Source organism: Hyalella azteca, unplaced genomic scaffold (assembly GCF_000764305.2).
Source record: "Hyalella azteca isolate HAZT.00-mixed unplaced genomic scaffold, Hazt_2.0.2 contig9715, whole genome shotgun sequence".
Taxonomy (NCBI): Eukaryota; Metazoa; Arthropoda; class Malacostraca; order Amphipoda; family Hyalellidae; genus Hyalella; species Hyalella azteca.
In genome coordinates, this window is record NW_025939777.1 from 73,002 (window position 1) to 100,195 (window position 27,194).

The 27,194-nt window shown below is 38.2% G+C and overlaps 1 protein-coding gene across 1 annotated transcript; it reads right to left on the reverse strand.

Moving 5' to 3' along the window:
• On the reverse strand, positions 1-26,839 carry LOC108680377. The gene is made up of 14 exons (XM_018169186.2): positions 26,720-26,839; positions 24,048-24,300; positions 21,417-21,527; positions 20,011-20,126; positions 19,117-19,362; positions 17,112-17,211; positions 15,899-16,112; positions 14,683-14,867; positions 13,639-13,815; positions 12,992-13,311; positions 12,580-12,744; positions 12,098-12,204; positions 9,478-11,840; positions 1-9,169 (listed from the first exon to the last, which is right to left on the reverse strand). The coding sequence occupies exons 2-13, from the start codon at positions 24,248-24,250 to the stop codon at positions 9,510-9,512; spliced, it is 4,275 nt and encodes a 1,424-aa protein (XP_018024675.2). The 5' UTR covers positions 24,251-24,300; positions 26,720-26,839; the 3' UTR covers positions 1-9,169; positions 9,478-9,509.
• Positions 26,840-27,194: the final 355 nt, after the last annotated feature.

Below are 27,194 nucleotides of genomic sequence, written 5' to 3' on the forward strand. Positions count from 1 at the left end.
AACCTCAGAAAATGTACGTCATGTTAGGAGGAGCTTTAATTAAGACCTGACGAAAGCACAACACGTAAAGCCAGCGATGCGTACGGAGACTTCAGCTACCAGGCAACTCATGAATACAAGACAAGTAAATGTGGGGACCAGGCGCATCGGTAGCTACCTTTACACTTCCACTAACAACACTAATGAGCTATTCTTTGGATGCCAATATGTTACTGTTACATTGAGATAGTGGGAAAAATATAGCTGAAATAACCATTTGAGCGATCAAAGAATGAAAATAAATTGAGAGAAGAGTGACATAGGAAATTAACTGAACCATCGGTAGAATACCGTCTTCAGTTTGTTGTAGCTGCTACGAGTTTCCTCATCTGCAAAGCCCTTAATAATAGAAGTAATTAGTAGCGAAGAAGCGTAAAAACTACACAGTCAAAAGTAGAGCATTTTTACAGGACATTCGACATTTATTCGCCGGGACACACACTACGAACACGTCTGACATCATTACGCAGCTTCAGTTCAGGGGTTACAATTTTCCTCCAGCGAATCGCAACTTTAGTCATCAGTGTACACGATTAGCGTTCACGATGGTCATATTATCAATCACTGGCGATGGGCATTCACGATGGCCATATTATCACTGGCGATGGACAAAGATCTCTAAGGGTTGCCATCGCATGCAAACAGCATTGCCGATGGCCATCCTATCCCTGACGACGGAGGAAGAGGGTTATGTAGCTAGCAGAAACAGCTGGGCTTCCAAATTTGTTCGGAATTTAAAAGTAATTTCAAGTCCTGTGCCCGTGAGAAAAGCCACGGGATTTAATACTTGAAAATGAAATGATTCGATGGAAACCAATGCAGGTCCGCCAGGTCGGTAGTCAGTGGACTTTAAAGAAATTTTTATCCCTGTATATAGGGTATCAGTTATTTTACGTACCCACTAATGTGCAAATCTAATAATCAATGGCTATAGAGAACATATTTGGCATCAATGACGTCAGACGAGTCGTGTTGCGTCGTGGACTAGAGAGCTGCAGGCAGTCTTATACTACCAAATTACTTATAACAATAAATTGTACAAGAAATAAAGTAAATAATTATGAGCTTCATGAACACGTCACACAGACGTGAGACGCGTAATTATTAGTCCTACTCTTACATCCAGGTTTACTCAAATAAGATTTATACTTGATAGTTAGCTGCGGATTTTCAATCGATGGATTCAGCTGCATTTTAGCGAAATTACACGAGAAAAATACAATAAATACAAATACATCCTCCACTTGTATTCCCAGAGATGAATGATTAGTCTAGCCTAAATATGGATGATCGAAAACTGTGGCTGTGAAGTGTGTATAAGAATAGTTAGCTGCGGATTTTTAATCAATGGATTTAGCTGAATTGTAGCGAAATTACAATAGAAAAATACAGATACATCAACCGCGTGTATTTCCAGAGATAAATGATAAATCTAGCATTAATATGGATGATAGAAAACTGTACCTGTGAAGTGTGTATAAAAATTGTATTGTGGCAAGCAGGTAATGAAAAACATTACGATGAGACGCCACAAAAAACCTTGAACAACACCAATTGTGACAGCATAATCACTCCATTATTAAGACATGTTTCACGATACAACGATTCACATCTCGAGAGAAAATCACACATTTACTGACTCTTTTTAAAGGAGCTTTCATGGCAGACATCATAGTTCCATTTATGCTAGTATACATGCACGGGTGCACTGATATAAATTTGTGCAGATAACAGAGCACGACAGAAAACCAGAGTTTGTTTATCAACGACAACTTATAATGAACAATGAAGATTGGTAACCTTGATACAATATAATCAATCAATACAAGAGGCAACTTTGAGACATCGTGTTCAGGTCGACGGCTGATAACTACGTGTGGTCACTTAAAACTTTCTGGAAAGAAACAGTGACCATGATCAGAAGTGGGACAAAGTGTTGAAAATTTTCCATCTCATATATAAAATAATAAGTCAATGCTATTCATTTTAAAGACCCAGTAACTTTTGTATCCGTTATTAGACAAAAGGTTAAGCCATTACAGGTTTACTCAAAGATTAAATCGTTGTAACGAGACGTTAACTTCGTTGCTATCAAATGCGGAACACAAACGATCAGGAACCAATACATTGCATTCATTACGCAAGAATCACGAGCACAATTATCTATATAAACTTAGCCGCCATGCAAAGCAATACAACTTTAAGCTGTAATTTTTTCAAACAAAAACAGGTTAGAAATAAATATAAGTTAAGTACTGTGACTACGCCTTTAAATGATACTCAGAAAAATGAACTGGTCATATTGTCTAAATAGTGGCACACTTCTGCATGCAGAACTGAATACATGTTCCCCGTGAAAAACTGAATCAGGATGTCCCAAACACAAGGTCTATAAGTGCATCACTATTTCGACAAAGTCGCACTCATTTCTTTGAGTAGGAAAATTACCTCAGCTGCTGACTATACACTCAAAATACAGAACATAACAAAAAATAATCCATAACAAAAATAATTAGCCGTGGAAGGTAAAAATCATTACAAAGCCAGGGCTTTCCTCTGAAAATTTTCTGTGGGAACTCGAGGAATTTTTTACGTAGTATAAACTATAAAAGTTTAATGGATATCCTGGATACAATAGATACAATAGCTTCAGATTTCACAGCTACCACCACGTATATATTTGGAAAATATTCCAGACTTGTCTTAGTTAAAATCTAAGATAAACACGAATTATAATTAGGGACTAAGTAAGGAAAATGAGTGGTACGGAGATCAGTATTCATACAAATGGTGTTTGAGCGCTCGAGACTTTGGGATATTAATTTGTTCGGAGGACAGTTGCATATAATTATAAGAAACTGATTATCAATATCAATCAATTCTAAACTCCCAATCTTGCCTGGATTCAACTTCCCCGATCGTGGTTTTTGCGAGTAGACCATAAATGGCAGCGGGCACTAAATTAAAATATGCATAACATTACTCATTTAGTTATAAAAAACCATAGCTAAATATCAATAATAACTAAATATAAGTTTATAATTTATTTAGTTATGAGCGAGTGTAGAGCACTGTCAAGCTATTTAGATAATTAAATAGGGAATGGGAGTCAACGAGCCCGGACAGTGCAAAGGAAATCATTACAAAGACACATCAATGAGAATTAACTAAATTACTGCTTTATTTAAGCACCACGACATTCAGGCGCTACCTGTGACGACGAAAGTACGTACGATTAAATATTCGGTAACCAACACGGACGAAACAATACGCCAAGAGATTCATGCGTAAAACTAAAGAGACGTTCCAGATAACGAACAGATCTCAAACTTCGAGATTCGTTGTTTACCCGCAGTAAATAATTTCAATTATTTTATTATATTGATTAGCACATAAAACGATGCGGAAGTGAATTAAAGCTTAGTTATTATATGTTGAAGTATCATATGAGCAAATGAAGCGTTTGAACGTATACGCACATTAAGACTATAATCTGAAGCTGCGAACGCGACATGATTTAAATGCGGCCGACGTACATTTTTTGTAAAAAAATTTTCTTCATTTATAAGCAAACAAAAATAGCGTGTAACTTGCACAGCCTTAGAATTGTGCATTAAAAGTTATGACACCGTTACCTATTGAGAGTGCAGCCTAAAAAAGATTAGTCAAATCCTTAATATGAAATTCAACACAAGAATGGCTTGTACGAAATAACTAATACTAATATACCGTCACAATTAGACGAGTAAGGAAAAAAATATCAACAGTAAACTAAATATGCTTATTTTCATGGAAATGATGAGGTTGGTGGGCGTAATTAATCAATATTATTTAAATCAATATTATTTATTAACTGATAATTATTAATCAGTTTATCAGGATCACTGACCACCATCACCACCGTAAGCCGGTACATAAGTTAATAATTTGACATGGAATGCAACTAACACATCAAAGAGATAAACAAACTCACGTTGAAACATTTAGAAAGCCTTAGCTGGAAACATCAGTTAAGTCGGACGTAGTTCACAATTTTGATTGTAGAAGACGGAAGGCAACATGCATCGTCGATAGCGATGGAAATTCACATTCAATAACCATGGTCGGACTGAAAGGAGGTATGGGTTCACTTTATTATGTTATTCCTGCGTCAATTCTAAGATTAAATTGGATTATAATAATATAGTTAAGAGAGCTTGGAAATAACCACTGCTTGAAGAGCGTCAATGTAGAGGTTTAGATGCGGGAAATAGATATGCTCGGCAGTAAATAGTGATGATATTGGCAGGAAATCATGATGTTCGAGGCAGGATATCGTGATTCTCGGTGCTGGAAATAGCTGTTCGTGGCCGGAAGAAGGATGCTCGAGGAAGGAAAAGTAATGCTGGAGGCAGGGAATTTGTCCTATTTTGGAGCTGCTCGAAAAAGCTACATTGCATGGCCAGTCGTCGAACAACAATTTAATGCCGCCCGGAGTCCTGCAAGTATTCCCTATAATGCCCAAAAGGTTAAAAATGTACCTAAATTATAGCACAAATACAAATCATCGACTTCACACAAAGTTTGGGATACGCAAAATTGAAAAAGACGTAGAAAATCCATCAATTGAACGAACGGTATCAATCAAAAATACATCGCTTCCACGAACGACATCAATGAAAATACGTCCATTCTACGTACGATATCAATATCATACACCTAAATATTTAAACCTTACTTCTTCAGTTCACGCGGTAGAATTAATAAGTTTCCAAAAGAAATCTGTCTTACAAACAAACATATAGCGGTTCGAAAGATTGCACGAACTTCGACATAGAAAACAGTTGCCATGCCCACTTTAGATTGAAAATTACAGTTACCGCTAAAAAAACAAATGCCGTTTCAGATTTTAGTCTTAAAATCAACAAATTTTACGAAGAAAAGTCTCGGTTAAAGTCCACTGGCTGCACATAAGTTCCCAGAATACGATTGTTAGGTTAAATAAGAAGAGACTGTAATTTTAGGAATAAAATATCGACTAGATAACTGAACATAAACGCTACATAAGAACTCCATGAAACTGAACGGAGCGCTGCACTGCGCTCGTCAACATAACGAAGAATGTATTATGCTCTTACAATGTCTTATTGCTAAGGGTTTTAATATTTGTTAACTATTGTTATCCACTCAGATGTGTGAGCAACCATGAATAACACCACCAAAGATTTTAAAAACTTGACCTATACAGTGAATAAATACAGGATCTCTGGCTTTGTATTAAAAGATGCATAATAGTGTAAATTTTTACCGAACACATGTCAAAATGAGCACGTTACCCTACCCAAAAATGACGTCATCATTGACAGATACATATAAGTCTAATTTAAAACGTCACCCTCACCATTACCTTCGAAACATTGATACATTACCCTAGTAGGGTAATTTATTTCAAGTTCGGGACCACGCAGCTTTGTAAGAAGAAAACATCGAGGCGGTAGGAGAAAAAGAAAGACACTCATTTGCTGGAAAATTCCATACTCCAGTATTGGGATTAGTTTCTGAAGTAATAAGTGAGGTAATAAAGGAGGGAAATGTCGTCTTCCAGATTTAGAAATTTGGGAGATTGGGATTTTCACCTTTCACCTCGTGAGACTATCGTGGATGCTAAATAATACTATCAGAAAAAGGAATGGGACACATTGTCCAGATAGTGACGCAGTTTTTAACCCACAGCAAGAGCCTTGGCTGGGCCAAACTGGGTCAAGCTGACCCGCACAAGTGGAAAAAAGTTAATTGCTATGTGGACAAAATTGACACTACAAGTGTATATGCACAATTAGACTAAGCAGGAATTTTTATTTGAAGAAAAATATGAAGAAGGAATTATAACGATGATAATAAATACGTGCACGTGCTTAGGGCAGCAGCAGCGCTGATGTCCTCTCATTAGGACGCTTGTTATCTGTAGCAATGGAAGCAAATTGTCGCTGATGTTTCGGTTAGGAAAAGATTCAACTTGTGCATTTTGACTTGCTGAATAATTGAAATAGTTATCAATATAAAAACGTACGGAAAAAATACCTATGATATAAAATACAAGGTTGTATATAAGGTATACAATTTACGAAGCATACAAGTTAAGTAGAGTAAAACTACCAAGATTCTAAGGAATGATTTCGGGAATTTGAACAAAGACGTGAACATTACACGACGGTAGATGGGCAAGACACGGTAATTTAGGTTCTATAAAATAGATATAATATACACAAATATATATAGTTAGTATATTATAGAGACGGGACACACTATCACTTTAAGTACCAATAAGCAAAGCGCCAAAAATACCATGCGTTCTAACTACTGCATTCTTTTAGATCAGTTCGTTGCTGCACAAAATTTAAAAATTCATCCAAAGTTAAGACTGTAAAGCTAAAAACCTTAATTTGCTCCCCCTCAAATCTCTTCCTTCTACTCTCAATAAAACAAGTTCAAGCATTACAGCTATTTCGGGTTCATCCATTAAAAATGCCATTATGATAACAAATACTGAATTGCTTCAACCCTTGACCTAGGCTGATCTTCATTTGTTCGTTGACGGAAACTGGTCATTGAGCCCTTGGTTTCAAATGTTAACATTATCGCTTCAGATAAGAATTTACGGTCAGTTGGAGTTTCAAGAAATGCATCGAATAGAAAAATTCAAGGCCGCAATTCACTACCACACACTTCGTTATCGCACTCATTCTATAGCACACCTGTGTTCAAAATTCGATCAAAAACGAAAACCCACTAAGTGCTTTACATTCATTATTTCCAAGTTCTCTGTTCACAAAAGGAAGAAGTGTCCAAGCTGCATAATGAGCTTATGAATTATAACTAAAGCGTATCTTACGTACGCATTTGAGCCGCTATAATACCGCCACATTTCTTAACTCGTTAACCAACCCATACTAGTGCACATAACCACTACCACCACACGTCTTAATCAACTCGTCAACCAACCCATACTAGTGCACATAACCACTACCACCACACGTCTTAATCAACTCGTACCAACCCATACTAGTGTACATAACCACTACCACCACACGTTTTAAACTCTTAAACAACTCATACCAACCCATACTAGTGCACATAACCACAATCTAATAACTTTATTATAGGCGAGTAGAGCGAGCAGCTGCCTGTTATATCTAGAACAGCGTTCACAATGAGACCACGACTGTTAATTATGCTAACATAGCCTGCACTGATACCGAATTCTCGAACAAGATTGCAGTATCGCAGCTGCATATAACTTAATGCTTTGAACCCAATCTGTTGGTGATTCAGATTTCTAATTGATTTATCAAGCGTATAATCCGTTTTTACCATAAATTCAAGTATTATCAAAATAATGTATTATTGGTTTTTCAATGCACGGTATATCATGAAAGCGGCTCAGGGGTGAACACCGTCTACTAAGAATATACTCACTACTACGCATCCAATGAATCCTAATCTTGCGCATTATCGCCTGTTATTGAGCACTGGTATTGTGATTTCCAAAATAAATCATTGAAAACTCCTTTCTATACACAGAGATCGATTTGAGAGAAAACCTTATCGCTTTTACAGGAAAAAATCTCGGAGACGTCGCAGCCTTTTGCGATAACGTGGCTGCTTCATGCACGCGCATAAACAAATTTCTTGGCTTATTCAATATTTTTAGTATGAAGTAAGAGATTTAAAAATATCCACCATTCCACTAGGACAACATAAATCAAAATCTTTCGTCCGTGCTTTAAAAATATTCACCATTCTATTAAGATAAATCAAAATCTTTCGTCCGTGCTTTAAAAATATCCATCATAAATGCTCAACAGGACAGATTAGTTTGCCCTCATTAAAAAGGCTTAAGAAATACTAATCGCAACTGTCACCACATTAATCAAATACCATTATATGAATGTGACTAAGAATTATCCGAGTGTTGACTTCTTTAATGTTTGGTTTTACTAAAACTTTATACACATTGAAAGCCAACGAAACATGAAACTAATTCTGTACTGATGACAACTGAAGCCTATGGGAACGATGAATAGTTTAAGTACATTCCAACAGCTGTTATTTTATGAGAGCCCCGAGACCTATAAAATATCAAAAGATCACGGATAATATACGGTATTATGGATAAAATATTATGGTTATAGCCCCTGCCTATAAGTCACTGAACGTGTCCTGAACACAGCTTAGGTGGCGAGAGGAACGCTCTCTAGTCGGCTCATCTCGGTCTCATGGCATTCAGTTCATTAATGAAATCAATAATAAAATCGAAAATTAAAGCGATCATATTAGCTCTAATGCCCACAAGGTAAGGGCGCTACGACCAAATGCAACGAGAATCTGTCGATAAATATACAGCAATAACCTGCATGTAATTTCGATGAGGAATACATTCCTTAACATCAGTTGTTTTCTAATCATTCTATTCAATCGATATGAGAGGATAACATATGTACCAAACAGAGTAGTGAGAACACAAGAAACGATGGCAAAGCGAAGATGCAGAAAAATACGAGATAGCCACATTTGGAACTCTAACCGCAGATAATGGAATGGGTCAGATTGTCCAAGTAGTGACTTACTTCTTACTCGTAGCACTGACACGCTCTTGCGCAGGGCAAAACCGGGCAAAGTTAACCCGTAAATAAGCAAAGAGTGCATCACTATTTGGACAAGTCTCACTCATTACTCCGAGTGTAAAGAAGAAAGACAATACAACAAACTACGCCCTTAAAGCTAAGCGCAGCCTTGTTTAGAGTTCATCACCCCTACAGCAGCTCCATTAACGAGCATTACGATGAATCCCCATCAAAATACTGACCATTATAGACTAAGGTTAAGTTACGAACTACTACACACAATACGAGCCTATGTTACACAAATACCGAGAAGCTTGTATTAGCTTCCAAATGAATCAAACTCGCCTTCTTTTGAAACCTCAGGTCAGAATTTCCGTAACTTCTGATGCGGTGAACAATCCTCGACTCCGGCCAGTTTGATGGTAACAAGAAACGTGAGCATCCTTCCATCAGAGTGTCGGGGTATTTGAGACTTGCTTATGTCACATAATGAGCCATTAAATCAATCACGGGCTGGTCGGAGGAAACTGCCATAAAAATTGAATATTAGTACTTTTGTCAGCACCCTGGCGTTCATTTCCAACAGCTCAATACGCACCTCAAATCTAAACCCAACGCATCCCGATTAAGCTGCCCTTAAGTCTCGCAAATCCGCATTTGAATTTCACCATTTTCTATCTAGAACTCCCTCATACGTATAACATTAATCAAGAATCGTCAATAAATTCCTATTGCAATATCTTCAGGTAATGCCTAAAGCACTCCATAATTTTGGTTTCCAAAAATTCATTCAAGTGTCTTTCATTCATTAAATACCTCCACATACAAAACTCACGAGTCGCGGAGAGTCTAAGTATCCGTTGGCATTTACACTTTGGTTTTTTCTTCGTCGTCGTCAAGCTGTGGTGGTAACGGAGGAGGTGGCGGAGGACATCCAAGATCCCCAGTAGGAGAACTCAAAGGACTGGTGTCGTCTCTGCAGGCCTTAGCCACGCGGCTGGCAAGTTCGTCTATTTCAGCCATAGGATTTACAATCACGGTCATGTCTTCTCCTTGTGACGCATCAGGCGGTGGCAGAACACAGTCAACAGACTCTGCCTCTTTAAACCCGTTTTCGATGACAACGTTAGAGGTTTCAGCATCCAATGGTGGAGGCAAATCATCCGTGCAAGACGTGGGAAGAATGTCCATCACGCCCATAGGTGGTGGCAGGTCACACTCAGGGGCATCGCTCAGAAGGTCTGGAGGTGGCGGTACATACCCGAAGTCTTGATCTTCATCCAAAGGAGGAGGAAGTGAATCAGGACCATCAGCTGAGGTCTGAACCAGCGTTGGCTCAAGAGGAGGCGGAGGAGGCAGAGAAGAGGCTTGTTGGTCGTGCTCTGAAAGATCTGCGTCAAGCAGGAGGGAAGCATGAGGAGGCGACACTGGAGGAGCACCAGAAATAAAATCAGAAGCGCTGTCTTGTGAGAGGTAGCATGACTGCGGCACAGGGATGGAAAGCACTGTAGGAGTGAGAGGAACTTCCTCTGCCGCGCTGCTCTCGTCAACACTAAGTGCCGGCGCCATCACTCCTTGAGTGACACCGTAGTCTTCAGTAGCAACTTCATCGCCAATACAAGAAGAGCTTCCTTCTCCATATGCATCCTCAGGTGGAGGCAAGCACACTTCATCCTCAGGACTGATATCCTCTCTTCCTGAGGAAGAATTATCAACAGAACTGTGAGCTGAGCCGTTGTGTACTTCAATTGAAGCTTTATTCGTGTCTCTCGTACCGTTGTCGGTTTCAACACTGCCCGAGTCCTTCTTCAAGAGCATCGCTTCTGAATAGTTGGTTGGGTCATTGATAAGCACATCGTCTGGAGTCAATACAGTTCCATTCTCTGTGATCATGTCACTTAGTTGCTGGTCAAGGCTTACGATTCCAGGTAATACCGTCGGCTGCTCGTAACTTATTTTTCGCGAGAAAACCGCATCACTTGACGTATCTGATCCATCACTTCCGGCCACTACAAGCCCAGCTTCATCTTGCTTTAGATCATGGCCTAAACTTTCAATTGCCTTTCCTTCATCAGCGTAGGCACTAGCGATACTATCACTAGACTTGTCGCGACTAGAGAGAATATTCAACGCAGATTCCTCAACACTACTCACAAGGATGGCAGCTTCTTCTTCCAGTGAACGCTTGTATTTCTTCTCAGGCAGAGACCCTTCCTCAATAAATCCATTTTTGTCATCGTCAGTCTCGTCCGAAATCACTTTGGATGAAGCATCCAGGAATTCTTGTTCTAGAGAAAAAACAGGCGTAGCATCAGTGGCTGGCGACTTCTTAATAACACTGGCATAAACAGGCTGAGATTTAGGAGGCTTGTTTATCTCGGCATACATTGGGGACTCAGAGACCTGTTCATAAGGACTCTCATAGCAGGATTTGACACTCTCGTAGCCAGGGTCAGGTTGCTCAGTAAACTTAAGCTGTTCGTAATTCGAGTCGCACTCAGACACCGGTCGACGTGTGGAATGCAGTTGCTCGTATCCTGGCTCGGGCTGGGAGTCGTCCTGTCTGCTGGAGACGGTCTCGTATCCAGGATCAGAAGACTGATCCATTATATTACATACTGTTTCATATCCAGGCTGAGACTCGCTGGTTCGGTCCTTTACAGTCTCGTATCCAGGTTCAGCAGTGCTCGATCGCTTAGCAGCTACAGTCTCGTATCCAGGTTCAATAGGACTGGATCTCTTGGCAGTTACAGTCTCGTATCCAGGTTCAGTAGGACTGGATCTCTTGGCAGTTACAGTCTCGTATCCAGGTTCAGCGGTGCTGGATCGCTTGGCAGCCACCGTCTCGTATCCAGGCTCAGACTCATTTTCCCGCCCATTCTTGACTGTCTCATAAGCCGGATAGTTGATATCATGGTAATCTTTAACCGTCTCATAACCTGGATCAGAACCCGTCTGTACGGCAGCCACAACACCGGCGGCTATAGCCGCGGCTTGTGCCGTCTGGCTCCCAGTGACGCCAATGATGTTCCAAGACCCGGTCTGTATCGGCACATCGCCGGGGGGTGAAAGCCCTCCAGGCTGAGCGGGAGGATCGAACGCGAACTCGAGGCTCTGTCTCATCAGCTCAGCGGCGTCTTCTGAACTGTTGCCTCGGCTGTGGCTGGCGCCGCTCCCGCTGTTGCGTTTCTTCATCACCTGCCAAAATAGTTCCGAATTAATTTCTATTCTATTTTAGGATAACTCAACAACTTTGTAAAGTTTCTGCACCTGAAAAATCCCATGACTGAAAATCCTTTTTTCATGGCATTTTGATAGTTTCAACACTAAGTAAAGTGCTGAAATATTTACACAGCTTTAATGACCAGTTATACCAAAGTAGTCTCACAATTTCACACCTTACTAATGCTTATTCACTACCATACATGTATTTTAGACACTTATAAATAGCATACCTTGGCATACATCTCCTCGAGGGCTCGCTCAGTGGGCCGTTCACCCACCATGCGTGGGGGGGAGTGTGGGGCTGACCCTACGAGGGACTTGTGCGGGGATGTGCCGCCTGTACCGATAAATAATACTTCATTCTAATGCAAGCAATGAATAACAGCGTATGTTATTAATCGATTTATCAAAATATATAATCTTGAAGGCATAAATAAACAATCGTATATAAGAAATCACATCAAATCACTCACATACAAGTCTTATTTTTTAAATTCGTGATAAATAAATGAGTTAAGGCGAAGTCGCACTGTTATGGGTTCTAGCCGATATTTCCTGAAGGAAACAAACGCCGCTAAGACCTCATAATGCCGTCACAGCTGAGTGCATGAGTAAGGGAAATGAAAATTCGAAGTAAATTGCAGCAGCGAGGAGCATGAGAATTTCAAGTAGACTGCATGAATAATGGTAATAAGAATCTGAAATGGATTACCAGAATGAGGGGGAGATGTGGCGGAGGGAGGAGGGGGAGGTGGGGGAGGAGCAGCCTCGTAGTAGTGCTGGTCCCCCTGAGGGAGGGGAGGTAGGGGGCTGGCCCCCTTCTTCTCCAACGGGGGGCTGCTCATGGCGCCTACCCCGCTAGTGGAGCCTGACGAGGCTGCAATTAAAAAATTCTATTTCAATAATCATTCAATAAACAATATCATTGGAAATTATTAATGATCATTTCCAAGTTCACAAAATTTTTGAAGAAAAGCTACGATAATTTTGTTAGGCCATGAAATTCAACACGTAATAAAACAAGGAACATACAGTATATAATAACAAAAGCAACATCACTTGATATATAAAACGGACTTGTATAAAAAATGACCCTGATATAAACTGATATATATAAATCTGACCCTGTCTGGAATGCAGGACATGCTTGAGGCTATCAACACTGGGGGGCGCTGGGGGGTCCAGCCCCCCCGGGTCCGGCAGGGGGGATGGTGACTGAGTTCCTCCAGTCCCCGAGGATGACGCAGTGGTAGTGTGAGTTGAGGATGAAAGGGGAAGGTTGGAAGGGGGAAGAGACGTGGTGGGCTGAGAAGGCGACACGAGTGAAGGTTGTGCGTAAGTTTGAGTGGTACCAGTGGAGCCGATGGTCGTCATGGCGCCGCCGCGTTCGTAGATGCAAGCGTAGGTCTCGTCGGCTGAGTCGTCCGACACAGTCATGTAGTAGCTGAGCAAAGTTCACATGTGTATTAAAATCACTTGTTTACTTAAATCGAGGAATTTAAAAGCAAAGACAATACCACAAAAATTACATCACAGATATAGTGAATTTTTGTGGTATTGTCTTGAGTTTACATGAATGTTAGCATATCAAACAAATTATCATAGTAGGTTAGAAGTATGATCCATTGTTGATCATTCATTTCCAGGAAAGCCACACATGAAATTAAGGCACCTCAGATTTGCGTGGCGACTATGTTTGAACGCTTCATCATAAAGATTTGAGGATTTTCCTCCTATTCAAGTGTTTATGCATGAGTTTGTTTATTCTAACCCCTCCTGTTGATGCTGCTGCATGTGCGGCGGTATACTAGACGGCAGCTGCTGCTGCTGGTGTCCTGCCTTGAGAGCAGCCAGGGGCTCCCTGACGCTGATGCTCGTGTAGCCGCGACTGTCCTGAGAGTCGCCACTGAAGTGTTGCTGCTGGTGTGGCTCACCTCCTACAGGAGATCTGCAAGTGATGCAACATTTATAAAAAAGATTAAGAAAAAATTGTTTTGAAGCAGATGCAGTAACGTAAAAGGGTGAACCCCGCCCAACTACACAATCCGTTAACTGCATCATGTTAGCTGCATCATGTATACGGTGATATTAGTGGCAGCCAATACCGCTTTTAAAAACTATACGCCACTATTTACCGAGCTATTGGCCTCGTTTACAGTCACTACTAACCACGGAAGAACCCATAACTCTTTACACGAGGCCAGTAGCACGATATTTAGTTGCAATCAGCCTTTTAAAGTTATTTTGGCAGGATATACGGTCCATTTGTACAAACTCCTAAATCTAAGCTCCGCTCTCATTTCATTTATCGGCCAAAACCGGCCTAGTGATCAGGATACACGCTATCAAAACTTTCTTAAGTAAAGGTAGCGGCCGATTTCTCGTCTGTAATTGGTAAGGTTAGCTTGAGAAGTCGTCAGTGATAGGTTGATGAAGTTATTCACTATTTTTGATTGCACGGTCAGAGATCGCGATCACGAAGTTAATTAAAAGCAACGGACATACTCAGGTGGCTATAAAAATTCCTTGGTAAATCAGGAGCTACTAAGCATTCATGAAAATTCTATCAACGTACCAGTACCTATAAATATTATATCAATGTGCCTATAAAGGTTTCATCAACGTACCCATGAAAATTTTACCAACGTACCTATGAAAGTTATATCAACGTACCGGTACGTACCTATAAATATTATATCAATGTACCTATGAATATAATATTAATGTGCCTATGAAGGTTATATCAACTCACCTATAAAGGTTCAAACAACTAAGCTGTGAGGAGTAAACTAACATTTCTGTTGAATCAACCTACCTATCTTGTTGCGGCACAACTGGCTGAGGTGGCTGAGACTGTCTATCAGCCGACGCTGACATGGCTGTAAAGCCTTCCCCCAGCTGGCTGAGGCCCCCCAGACCTGGGGTCACGGAGGACGAGCTGGCAGTGCTGTGGTGGCTGCGTGTCATCACGGAGCTCGACGTCATCACGCTCGTGCTCGACTGCAAATAGTAATTTAGTTATAAATAATTATTATATGATGATTTCTTTATGTTCAATAGCTAAAAAATGAGCTGGTTCAATGAATACCAGCTGAAAAAGTTAGAAAAACTTAATTAAAATCGACTACGTTAACTGTAACCTGACTTCCATAGCTATGAAAATAGTTCATTAATTTCACGACAGTTTTTAGGTGAAGAATAATGAAGAAACTCTAAGTACTTATACCGTGAAGTGGGCTGACTTAAACCAATGACGTGGTTACTTGGACAATTTCTAGCGCTTACATTTTCGTGATACAAATAGTGGCATAGTAAATATATAAAGTATATCTCCTTAGTGCATTTGTAGATTATCTCATATACTTCAAGGGCCATCAACACAATTTTTCTAAGACAAGAACTTTTTGAGTACCGTACAGGATTTTCTTTTCTTAAATTTCATAACGGTCCAAGTTTACGGTATCAAATGGAATGTTTTGAATGATGAATAAATCGTTACAGTAGCAACATAGAACTTATATTGCTGCAATTCAATGAAAAAATTTTTAGGAACTCGTGTACTCGAGTTTTGCTCATGAAAAAATTCTTAATATCATTTAAATTTCTCTCAATAATCCTATTGGATATTATTAATGATAGTCGTGCAATTATAACCGCGGAGAAAATATTGTGTTATTACGATTGAAATCAAATTATCAAGTTCTTATGACCATAACAAAATATTAAGCTATTATCAACATAAAAAAATATTAAGTTCTTATTAATCTCATTAAATATTGTTAATGGTAGCCATGCAATTTTAACCGTAAACAAAATATCGTGTTATTACAACCGAAATCAAAATATTAAGCTATTAAGACCATAACAAAATATTAAGCTATCAAGCTTAACATTTCTAATATTTTAAGATATTTTTTCATCAACACAAAAAAAAAATAGCTAGATGACCTGAGTTATCTTAGGCGTCATGTAAGGTTGTTCTTCACATTTTAAGATATTTTTTCATCAACATATAAAAATATCTAGTAGACCTGAGTGATCTTAGGCGTCATGTAGGGCAGTTCCTCATTAGCAGGCGTGTGCCCCGCAATGGCAGACGAGGCCTGAATCTCGAGCGACGGGGAGCGTTTCTGTGACGAGGGGGCGGTGAGGCTGGGGGGGAACAGCGGCCCCCCGTTCTCAGGGCCCGCCGTGGCAGGCTTGTGGTCCAGCACACTCTCGTAGTGGCTCTTCTGCAGCTTTTCACTGCGGAGGATGTGGGTTAGAATTATTATGAGATGTGGGTTGGAATTATTATTATTATTATTATTAACCCGGGCCCACAGTAGCAGGCTTGTGGTCCAGCACACTCTCGTATTGGCTCTTCTGGAGCTTCTCACTGCATAGGATAGGAGATATAGGTAAAAATTATTACCTATTATTATTATTATAATAGTTAACCCTATACTTATGGAGTATTATTAGACCCTGAATCGATTATTAAGCCCTTATTAATCAATGCATTAGTGCCCCAATATTATTCCTAGATAAATGCATTGTAACCTTAGGCAACATTGCAAAACAGAGTATTAAAGAAGTATAAAATTCAAATTTGGTTATATACAGGTAAAAAGCATTGAACAGAGCTAGAGTTCAAAGTGCAAAAATGAGAAAATTTTATTTGGAATCTAAGACGGATATCTTCCTACAACCTACATAATTTTTAATTCCACAAACTAAAGCACCACCACTTCAACATTAACCCTACAAGACATTTAAAAAGAAAATTCTCTAAAAAAGCAATGTTCAACCCAAAGAAAACAACAATAGGCACATAATTCATTGGATTCTCATTTAATTAACAAATGAAAATGACTCCAGATACACGGCGATCTCACCAAATTACTGGACAAAAATGACATCATATATATGATATTGATGTTGGGGCGTCATGGGGCACCCCAACATCCTGCAGATGTTGGGGCGTCATGACATCAGATATATGATGTTGATCTCACCTGCGGATGTTGGGGGCATCATGACATCATATATATGATGTTGATCTCACCTGCGGATGTTGGGGCGTCATGACATCATATATATGATGTTGATCTCACCTGCGGATGTTGGGGGCGTCATGACATCAGATATATGATGTTGATCTCACCTACGGATGTTGGGGCGTCATGACATCATATATATGATGTTGATCTCACCTGCGGATGTTGGGGCGTCATGACATCAGATATATGATGTTGATCTCACCTGCGGATGTTGGGGGCGTCAGTGACATGGCGTGGGTCATCGTAGTGCTCCGTGTCGGTCTCAGGGTCACCGCCCACCTTGGCATATGGATGCTCTTCTTCTGGAACAATGCAGTCAATTTAATATATATGGCACAACTTGAAGAATTAAAATAAATAACTATCACACTCTACACTCAGAATAAATTACAACTTTTTCTAAATAGCAGAGCTTCGTGCAAAACGTGTCACTATTTGGACAATATGACTCATTCATTTTTCATAGTGTACGTGATGCAGGAAGAAGGAGAGCGCACACTTTGCTTGCTTTTTTCTCCAAAGACACATAGAATAAAATATCGATATCACACGTTAAATAATAATCACACATAATGATCACATCGCATAAGGTAACATGACATGGAATACGCACGCTGATAAACTCAATTATAATGTAACTCATTCTCACAAACAAGTTCTCAAATTAAATCATTTTTCTATTTCTCAAGTATTTTAAAGCATTTTAGTGACATTATCATTCATTTCAAAATTTTTATGATGTTTATAACTCAGTAACCAAAAACGACTGCTAGTCCATCCATTACCGGTATATGTTTAAAATTTCAAATTTTTTGCCGCTGAAAAGATATTTGTAATTGAGTTTTATAATAGATAGACTGCTAAGGCAACATAATATACATGAAATAGAAATGTTATGTTCCTTGCAAGTAAGTTGATATTCAAACCAAATGAATCAATATTAAATTGTTATTTAGAATGTGACATTTATGTCATAATAATTATATAACTTCATAAACAATTCTCACTAGTAGGGAGAATTTAATTAATATCATTATATATTAATTATTTGACATAAAAGTTTAATGAACATTTGCAAATCTTACCAGAAGGCTGGTAACATCAATGGTTTGAGATTGATAACTGAACATAACAAATTATTAGTATTAAGGTGATTGTAATAAACAAGATTTATCTGACTTTAAAGTCAAATCAATGAACATACTAAATTCTTAGTATTAACTCGTTGACTACGATTGCTTCATCTTGTACTATTATTTCATTTTTGTACTTTTTTTAAGCAGGGTTGCCAGACGGTCATTTTTTCCGGACAAATTCCGTGATATAGTGTTTGTTAATTGCATTGGCCGGCTAAAATTTATGATAGGGGTACTTCCTAATTAAATTTTAGATATTGCAAAAAGAAAATAAATGGAATTTTTATAGCGGAACCTACAAATAAACTAGTATACATTGAATTATCGGCCTCTTTTGGCCTTTTTTGTTCTCGGATTTGGCCGATTTTAGGCAACCTGAATTATGTACCACTACCTCCTGGAGAAATATATTTCGTGGTACGCACATGTACCACTTTGTAGTCAACGTGTTAAGGTGAATGTAATAAACAAGAATTACTCGACTTTAATGCCAAATCAATAAACAGCCTTTCTTAATATTAAGTGAAGGTAATAAACAAGAATTATCTGACTCTAAAGTCAAATCAATAATATAACAAATTCTCAGTATTAAGGTGAATGTAATAAACAAGAATTACTAGACTTTAATGTTAAATCAATAAACATAGCAAATTTTTAATATTAAGGTGAATGTAATAAACAAGAATAATATTACTTTAACGTCAAATCAATAAATATAACGAATTTTTAGTATTAAGGAGAATGTAATACACAAGAATAATATTACTTCAAAGTCAAATCAATAAACATGGCAAATTCTTAATATAAATGTGAATATAATAAACAAGAATTATCTGACTTTGAAGTCAAATCAATAAACATAGCAAGTTCTTAATATTAAGGTGAATGTAATAAACAAGAAGCTTTTGTGGAGCTTTTCCTCGAGTCATCGGGGGTATCCATATTTCTTCAATAAATTAATCATCTGACATTTAATTCAAATCAATAATATAACAAATTTTCAGTATTAAGGTGAATATAATAAACCAGAATTGACTTTAACATCAAATCAACAATATAACAAGTTCTCACTAGTGGGCTGTAGGTGTGCATACTGGTGCTCCTTGACTGGCCCGGACCCGAAGCTGGAGTGGCTAGTGTGGCGCGTGGCGAGCTCTGATGACACTGTAGAGGACGTGGAAGGCCCCACCTCAGAGGGCGGTGGGCTGTGGGGCGTCCTGGACCCACCAGCGCCTTTAGAGCCCATGAGTGGGGCCGCGGCAGTGGACGGTAGCACCTGCACACCTCCTACAGGACGACTTGGCCCACTGCTGCCACCTATCACAACATTGTTACTATTATTTTATTATCTATATTATTATTATTGATTATTTATTACCATTATATAATGATCATTATTAATTAATATACCAGTATTACTACTTTAATAATATATATACCAATATATTAATAATTTAATAACAATGCTCAATCATTATTATTATTCTCAATATTCTTTTTGTCTTCACTTGTAGCACAAAGTAAAATACAACTGTTAATTTTAGAAGTAATAAAATAACACAGAACTCTTTATACAGGTAATAAAATAGCACAAAAAGGATATTGTGTACTCTCACTGTAATACTGCAATAAAACTGCCATCTTTCAAGCCATTGGTTATGTGAGTATTGTATTAGTAATAATGTAGTTAAGGAACAGATTTTAGTCCGTGTGTTGAATGAAATTTTTTTAATCATTCCTGATCAGATAATTATAGGCAAGAGTTGGACAATGACATTGCAGTGCAGTAAGTCGTGACAGAAAATTGATATTTTCAAGTGGTGCTAAAACACATGAAAGTGCTGCTTTCCAACACTTTCCCATTGCTTTGAAGCACTCCTTTGAAGCAAACGTTTTAAAACGCCACTCAAACGTTTTAAAGTGCTGCCTAAACAGTTTTTTATTGCAGATAAAGACAATGAGTACCTAATTGTGGCTGCAGTGCACTTGACTGCCCAGCATCCGCCTGTTGAGGTGGCTGGGAGCTGAGAGCGCCTGAGCCGCTGTTGGGGATGGCTGGGAGCTCGCGCTTCATTGTGCATCTGGCGAAAAACACAATAAAAATAAATAAACTTCACGTATGAAACATGAATTTAGGCTACAGAAATTTTCCTGTTTCAGGAAATATCCCTATCAAAATTTGGGAACCACCTAGGCTTTAGTCAAATACTTGCTAAATATATATTCTGGGTCTACTCGGCCAACTGAGTAAAATCAGATTCCGGTGAGAATATCCTTTTTAAATTTATAGTCAACTGGAGGTATGAGAAGAGTTGGGTGAGCTGAGTCATACCAAGCTTGCAATCTGCCAGCAGGTGCCCATTAAATACCAAAGCATAACATAGAGAAGACGATTTACAAGCCCCCAAGCCCTGGGCAGCACATATTTCAGAGTGGGGCACGCATCAAAATTTTGTTAAGGATTGAGGAAATACAAATTCTGTTGTTATGAACCTGTCTCCTAAAGATACTTGTAATTTGCCCAAGAGTTTAAAGCAGCTATATTGATCATTAAATCTAATAAAATTCCAATATTTACTATTCAGGTGTTAATCAATAGTAGCTGGTCTTGCCCATAAAATACATACCAATATATATATATTTCAAACACAGAGATAATATTTATATTTACATTACCTGTTCATGATTGGTTACTGCATAATTTTAAGCAAGTAAGTCGCAACAAGAACAAGCTTCCACACAAATGAATTCCATCAATTGACCAAGATGAAAATGCTGACACCCGAACTATCAGACATTCATAGAATCAAATAAATCATATTAATAAAAATTGCTTAAAAAATGATACCAACAAGTGGGGTGATTTCAGGCACTGGGGGTGACTTCGGCCACCACTACAACAGAAACAAATGGCAGCAAAACAAAATAATAAACGTTGGCCAAAGTGACTGGGGTGACTTTGGCCACTGGGTGACTGGGGTGACTTTGGCCACTGGGTGACTGTGGCCAACATTTATTATTTTGTTTTGGTGCCATTTGTTTCTCTTGTCGTGGTGGCTGAAGTCACCCCCGGTGGCCGAAATCACCTTACTTGACGGTGACTCCTGTTAAAACGAAGATTTCATACCTTCTAACAGTTCCATCATATTCATTCTTCTACAGTATATATGTCATCAATTCAACAGTACATGCAGTCAAAAACATGAATGATTGGGACACATTGTACAAATAGTGACATTTTCTGCATCTAGCATTGATTTGACCTTTTGCTAGGACCAACACTGTAAGGATGACCCACACAAGAGCAATAAGCGCATCACTATTTCAACAATGTTCAACTCATTTCTCTAAGAGATGGGTGCCATGCATACCTGCTAGAGGCTTGGGATGTTTGATCAGTCCAGAGGCCTTGCTCAGCTCCATCTGTATGCGTGTACACACGCACCGTGCGTACTCCCTCAAACTCTTCATAGTCGTCATAGCTGTCAGCAAAAAATAGTCATTTGAGGCATAGGAATTTGTCATCGTTGCTTATTTGCAACTAGCCTTTACCACAGCATGGCCCAAGAAAAAATAATATATAAGTAATATGAGATAAACTATACCTGCACTTAAATTATTCTGAATTTATTTATCTCAAATTCAGTTAACTGTTATGAAACTCTTGTAGTTTAAATGAAGAAACACACATACAAACTTTCTTCAACACAAAACTCCCGTTCAAATCTCATTTAGCAATTTAAAGGCAACAAGCATTTCATTTTTAACCCTAAATGCCATGTACTTGTGGGAAAATGCCCTTCATCACTAATAACATCCATAAAAAATAACCACAAATCTCACAAAATTGTCTGTTGAGATACTGATACCTATTCTTGATGTTGGATCAATAATATTTCAACTGTTTTGAACAAGAATAATTAGGTAGGTCATTCAGCAAACTACATGTAAAATTTAACCACTGAATGAACTGCTCCCTGTCTCGGCAGTGAAGTGTGCTGTCAGACTCACAACAGTAGTGTTCCACAAGCTACAGAAGAGGGAGGTACTCAAGCTTTTTGCTGTGCCTCATTTCATGTAATTTTTGCAATGGTGGGCAATGAACTTGCAGACAATGAGATCAAAAAACTATTGGAAAAAATAAAGTTTTAGAAAGAAACCAGCAATGAAGATGCACATGCACATGTGAATGACTTTGAATCTCCTAACCATCTGTAACATTACCACAATATTGAGTGGTCGGAGTTGTTGAAAACAGAAATGGCACTTTTTGCGACCAGAAATTTGATCATGATTTCTAAAAATTGTTTTGAGTTCAGGATTGAGTGTTTTAAGACTGTATTTGATAGGAAACAATCAATATTAAATTCCTGTTAAATAGTTGCAGTGAATGCAAGATTGAACATTTCCATAAAATACTCAACAGAATGGAGGGCAGAAATTGTAGGCCATGAGGTTGTAGAATGACACGATAACCCAAAGCAATTAGGGTTATCACTTACAAAAGTAGATATGACAGTTGAATTTTTTTAAGGGGAGCGTCTCACCTAAAATTGAAAATTTTCACTTTTTCGGTTTTTATACTCATTTTAAAGCTGACATTCTGCCCTATCTAACGGTACCACTGCCATCTCTCTACGTTTATTTATGATTTCACGACATTTCATGAAAGGGGAGCGGGTGGGGGAGTTTTTAAAATAATTAGATAGGAAGTAATTAGCTGCTGAGCTCTTTAAATATAGTGTCTACTTGAGTTGTGCTGCAGTTACGTGTTTAGTCTCATCTTAAAGCTGACTTTCTGGCCTATCCAACGGTACCACTAACATCTCTTTACGTCGATTTTCACGTACACGACACTTCATGAAAGGGGGGCGGGGGGGGAGTTCTTTCAGTAATTAAGGAAAGGTGTTCATGTAGTTGTCCTATGCGCCGCTGACTGACTTTGAAGTGAGATAACGCTTACTTCCGGTATCTACGCTACGTTACATGCCTTTATATAGCGCGCCGCGGTTTTTCGCCTCTACTGAAAAGTTTGAAAACATGAAAACCTCTCGCACGGCAAACCTATCTCCTCCTAAAGTTTTAAAGCTACATCAATGAGACATATACCGTTTGATTTGTAAAGAAAAGATCTACAAACTGGTTGTGGTTTTTTTTTCAAGTTTGTTATAGTTCGGATTTTTATTTTGCAAAAAGGGGGAAAGTGGATGTAAAGAAAAGATCTACAAACTGGTTGTGGTTTTTTTTTCAAGTTTGTTATAGTTCGGATTTTTATTTTGCAAAAGGGGGGAAAGTGGAGGTAAAATAAAAAAATTCAAACAATTTCGGACAAAATACTCCCACACTCACAAAAATGAGAAATTCAAAAAACCTATACACAATTTTGTAGATGTGGTCTTTACGCATCGAATGATATGTGGCTCGATGTTGTAGCTTGAAAATCCTAGGACGAGATAGGTTTTCTAAAGTACCCCTTTTTGGTCGTTTTCTAAGAATTTCACGTTTTCTTTCAATTTTTTTCTAAAAATTGACACGAATAAAACCTTTTTTATTTTAGGGTTTACACATGTGTACCAAATTTTAGAATGATCCCTCTGTAAATTACTGAGATAAATTTTAGGCGAGACGCTCCCCTTAATCAAACTCTCCAAGCATGTTTGGCTAATATTATATAAACTGTTGTGCATAGTTGCTAAAATAGTCCCTATACATATTTTCATCATTATGCTCAAAACTTACAAATTAAATCAGAGAAATATATATGCATATTTTAAATTAATCAAACCCTCATTAATTATAAACATTTGTTTAATACTCTTAGTACTTTAATCTGAACTTCAAATCAGTAAAAAAATGCATCAAAAGTTAAACTTTAAAAGATAAATACAAAGCAATGAAATATTTTAGAAACTATATGTTAAATTACCTATGTACATAATAGATGAAGGGGAAAACTTTATGCAAAATTATCTATATTAAAAAATGAATAAAATAGCACTTACCTATCATCCTTTTTTGAGCAAACACAAAAGGCCAGGAAGAAGAAGAGTATGATGGTGAAGCCTAATGTGAGGACAACAGCCCAGGCTTGCACAACATCCAGAGCGATGGTGAGAGCTGCACCATCAACGTTTGTGCCGAGACTCTTGACAATGCCATCATGCACAGCCCCACCAATGTTTACATTAGGACCACCAACACCCATGATGAGATGGCTTCACAACCCTCAACAGGGTTGTCCTTCACGCTTTCAAACTACAAAAGATGATGTTAACATTAGAGCATATAGGTATATTAGAATTTGCTGTGCTGTATAGTCTGTATAAAACTGAATATTAAAAACTTGGTGAGCTTGATGGCAATTACATGATACTAATTAAAGATTATTTCTTCTAAAGGAAATACATTATACAATTTCATAAATAGTGAAATAATTGAATTTTTATATTACCAGATTATTTAATGAAAGGAAAACTAAATACTATAATCTATTTTGAATATTGTCAATTAGATCACCAATTTAAAGGTCTTGACCAGAGGTCAGCACGCACCCAATTACAATTCCAACAAAAATATTAACAGCATTAGGCAAAGATGACCTTGCAATATGTTTTAGTAAGAAGTAAAAAAAATTTGTATGCATTTGAAATCTTGCCCAATCTTTGGGCAAAATTCCAAATCATTTTGGAACAAAAGATTGGAATCTTTTGATACCTTATACCAATTGCAATTAGATAGAAGGTAATTCATCTAGCAGGAATCTCATGGCTCTAAAAAATGACATAAATGCATGGTAGGAAAGCTCTAGTCACAGCCAGGCATGGAATATATCTACAGGGTGAGCCACAACTGGATTTTTGGAGCTGTGGTTTAATAGATTTGCCAGCCATGATTCCATTTTTCAAGCCATGAATTCCATATCTTGCCACAAAGACCTATTAAAAAACTGCAATCTTATTTACCAAGTGCTGTGCACACTGCACATGTTATAACAAATCTCTAATTTACCCTAGAAACAGCAACAGTAATATTTGTCTTTACTTTAGTGGCAACTGAACACATGATAATGCAGTCTGACTGCTCTGACATGCCCCACCTGCCCGCACCCCACAACTATGCTATCTTCAACACAACATTTTGGGTTGACCCGGTTAACTCATTACCATTACGTTCTGCAGAATATTTTGGCAGGAGCTTTGAAGTACTATGGAATTCAGAAGTTGAAAATTTTAGGATAAGACATGTTTACATAGTGCAATCCGCGATTTTTTCAATAGAATAAAAATACATGCCATTAGAGCCACGAGATTTTATACCTACTGAAATTATATAGGTACAAGAGCCGCAATAGTTCAGAAAAAAGTAGAACTTTTCCCAACTTGGTCACAGCGTGACTTGACAGGTAGAGGTAGGCTAGTTATACTCCATACCTGCTCTAGCCAGTTTGAATGTTTAGTGCATCATTTTGTGACTTAAGACCAGACTAGGCAAGAATTGTACTCCATGGTCAGGAAGATGTGCCAGGTGCGCGGGAATTTATTTTGTCATTTTAACAACCTGCGGGGTGCGCCGTACTACGTTGGTAAAAAAATGCGCCGTGCGCCGTACTTTAGAAAGCTAAAATAGTTCTACTATTTTAGTCGACAATATACGCAAGTATATTGACTATGCGAGTCGAACTGACAATAATAAAATGTAAGACATGTCTGGGTTACTTCTGACTCTTCCGGTTGTCCACCTTGTCGGATACGGAACGTACGGTAATTGTAAACTGCGGCTGTTATACATACGAAATGTAAACAGACGGTGTTCAGTGTTGCCATATGACTTTGGAGAAAATTTCTTCTAAAATAAAGATGGCCGGGATTGCGCGAACACGTGCGCGAAGATAATCAATTATCAAAAATGAACTTGAGGGAGAGTCTAAAAAATTCTCTGCTTTGTCACTATGGACCCAGCACACGTGTTACATTTAATTTTTAGCGTCTTGGTGTTTCGAAATTTAATATATTCTAGTGGGTTTTCTGAAAGTGGCGACTTATGTGGCATTGACGGTAGAAGTATCTCCGTTCTGATTGATATCAAAAGGAGCTAAAGGGCAATATTAAGCCATTAGATTCCTAAGTAATTACAAACACTTTGAAGTTGCTAGATTTCAGTAATGAGCAGAAATTTTCCAATCATTTTTATGAATAATATTTTATGAAAGTTACAGTACACAGTTTGTCACACTGTCACACAGCACTGGCACTGGCCACTGGCAAGTGGCAAGTGAAGTTCCAGGATAGCCGATAGCCTAGCAGGCTAGCAGCTTTGTAAGATTGTTGGATTCAAGGACTGCAAGTCTGCAACTGCAAGTTATTATGGAATATGGAGTTTTCAAAATTAAAAATGGATAGCAAGATCTTTTCTAGATAAATTATTAAAGCTTAAAATTAAAATATATTCATGACTCTAAGTAGTCTCATCACTCATAATAATAATAGCTATCAATTTCTTCTTTTCAAAGAGTCACAATTGCAGGAATAAGCCGAATAACATGCTTAGCGGCCTGCTTAGACTAAAGTTAAGCTGACCATTTGAACTAACATAATAACATTAATATCATAACATAAAGCCTTAAAGGTAAAGCATAAAGTCTAAGTGTAAACAAAGCATAATTATTTCTTCTTACCAAACTTCAGGTATGGATGAGAACTTATTTTGTTACACACTCTTTAAGACCTTGCCTACTCAACACGTACACAACTCAATGTGAATGTTCGACTGCAACTCGCCGAAACATAGCGCCATGTTTGTTATGGTACGCATTGGCACAAATTTTCGTTCAGGTTGCATCGTAGTCTAATTACTCAAGTCGATGCATCTGTAACTATATGCATTCGTTTACAATTTAATTAAAATTCAGAAGGACCAAGTTTGTTGACGTGAAACTAATATAATAAAACAATTGTCAGTCAATTAATTGCGATAGTTTTTCATTGTTCCAGTTAAAAATTTGAACGTAAAGCAACGAGAAAACGGACGGACTTGAGGAAATGCCCCGCCCTTCTTCAACCAAAGAAAGTGTGAGCAGACATAGGTCGCCGATCAATAAATAAAGAAAATCTGATCGGTCCGTTTTATATGACACAATAAATTATTATGAA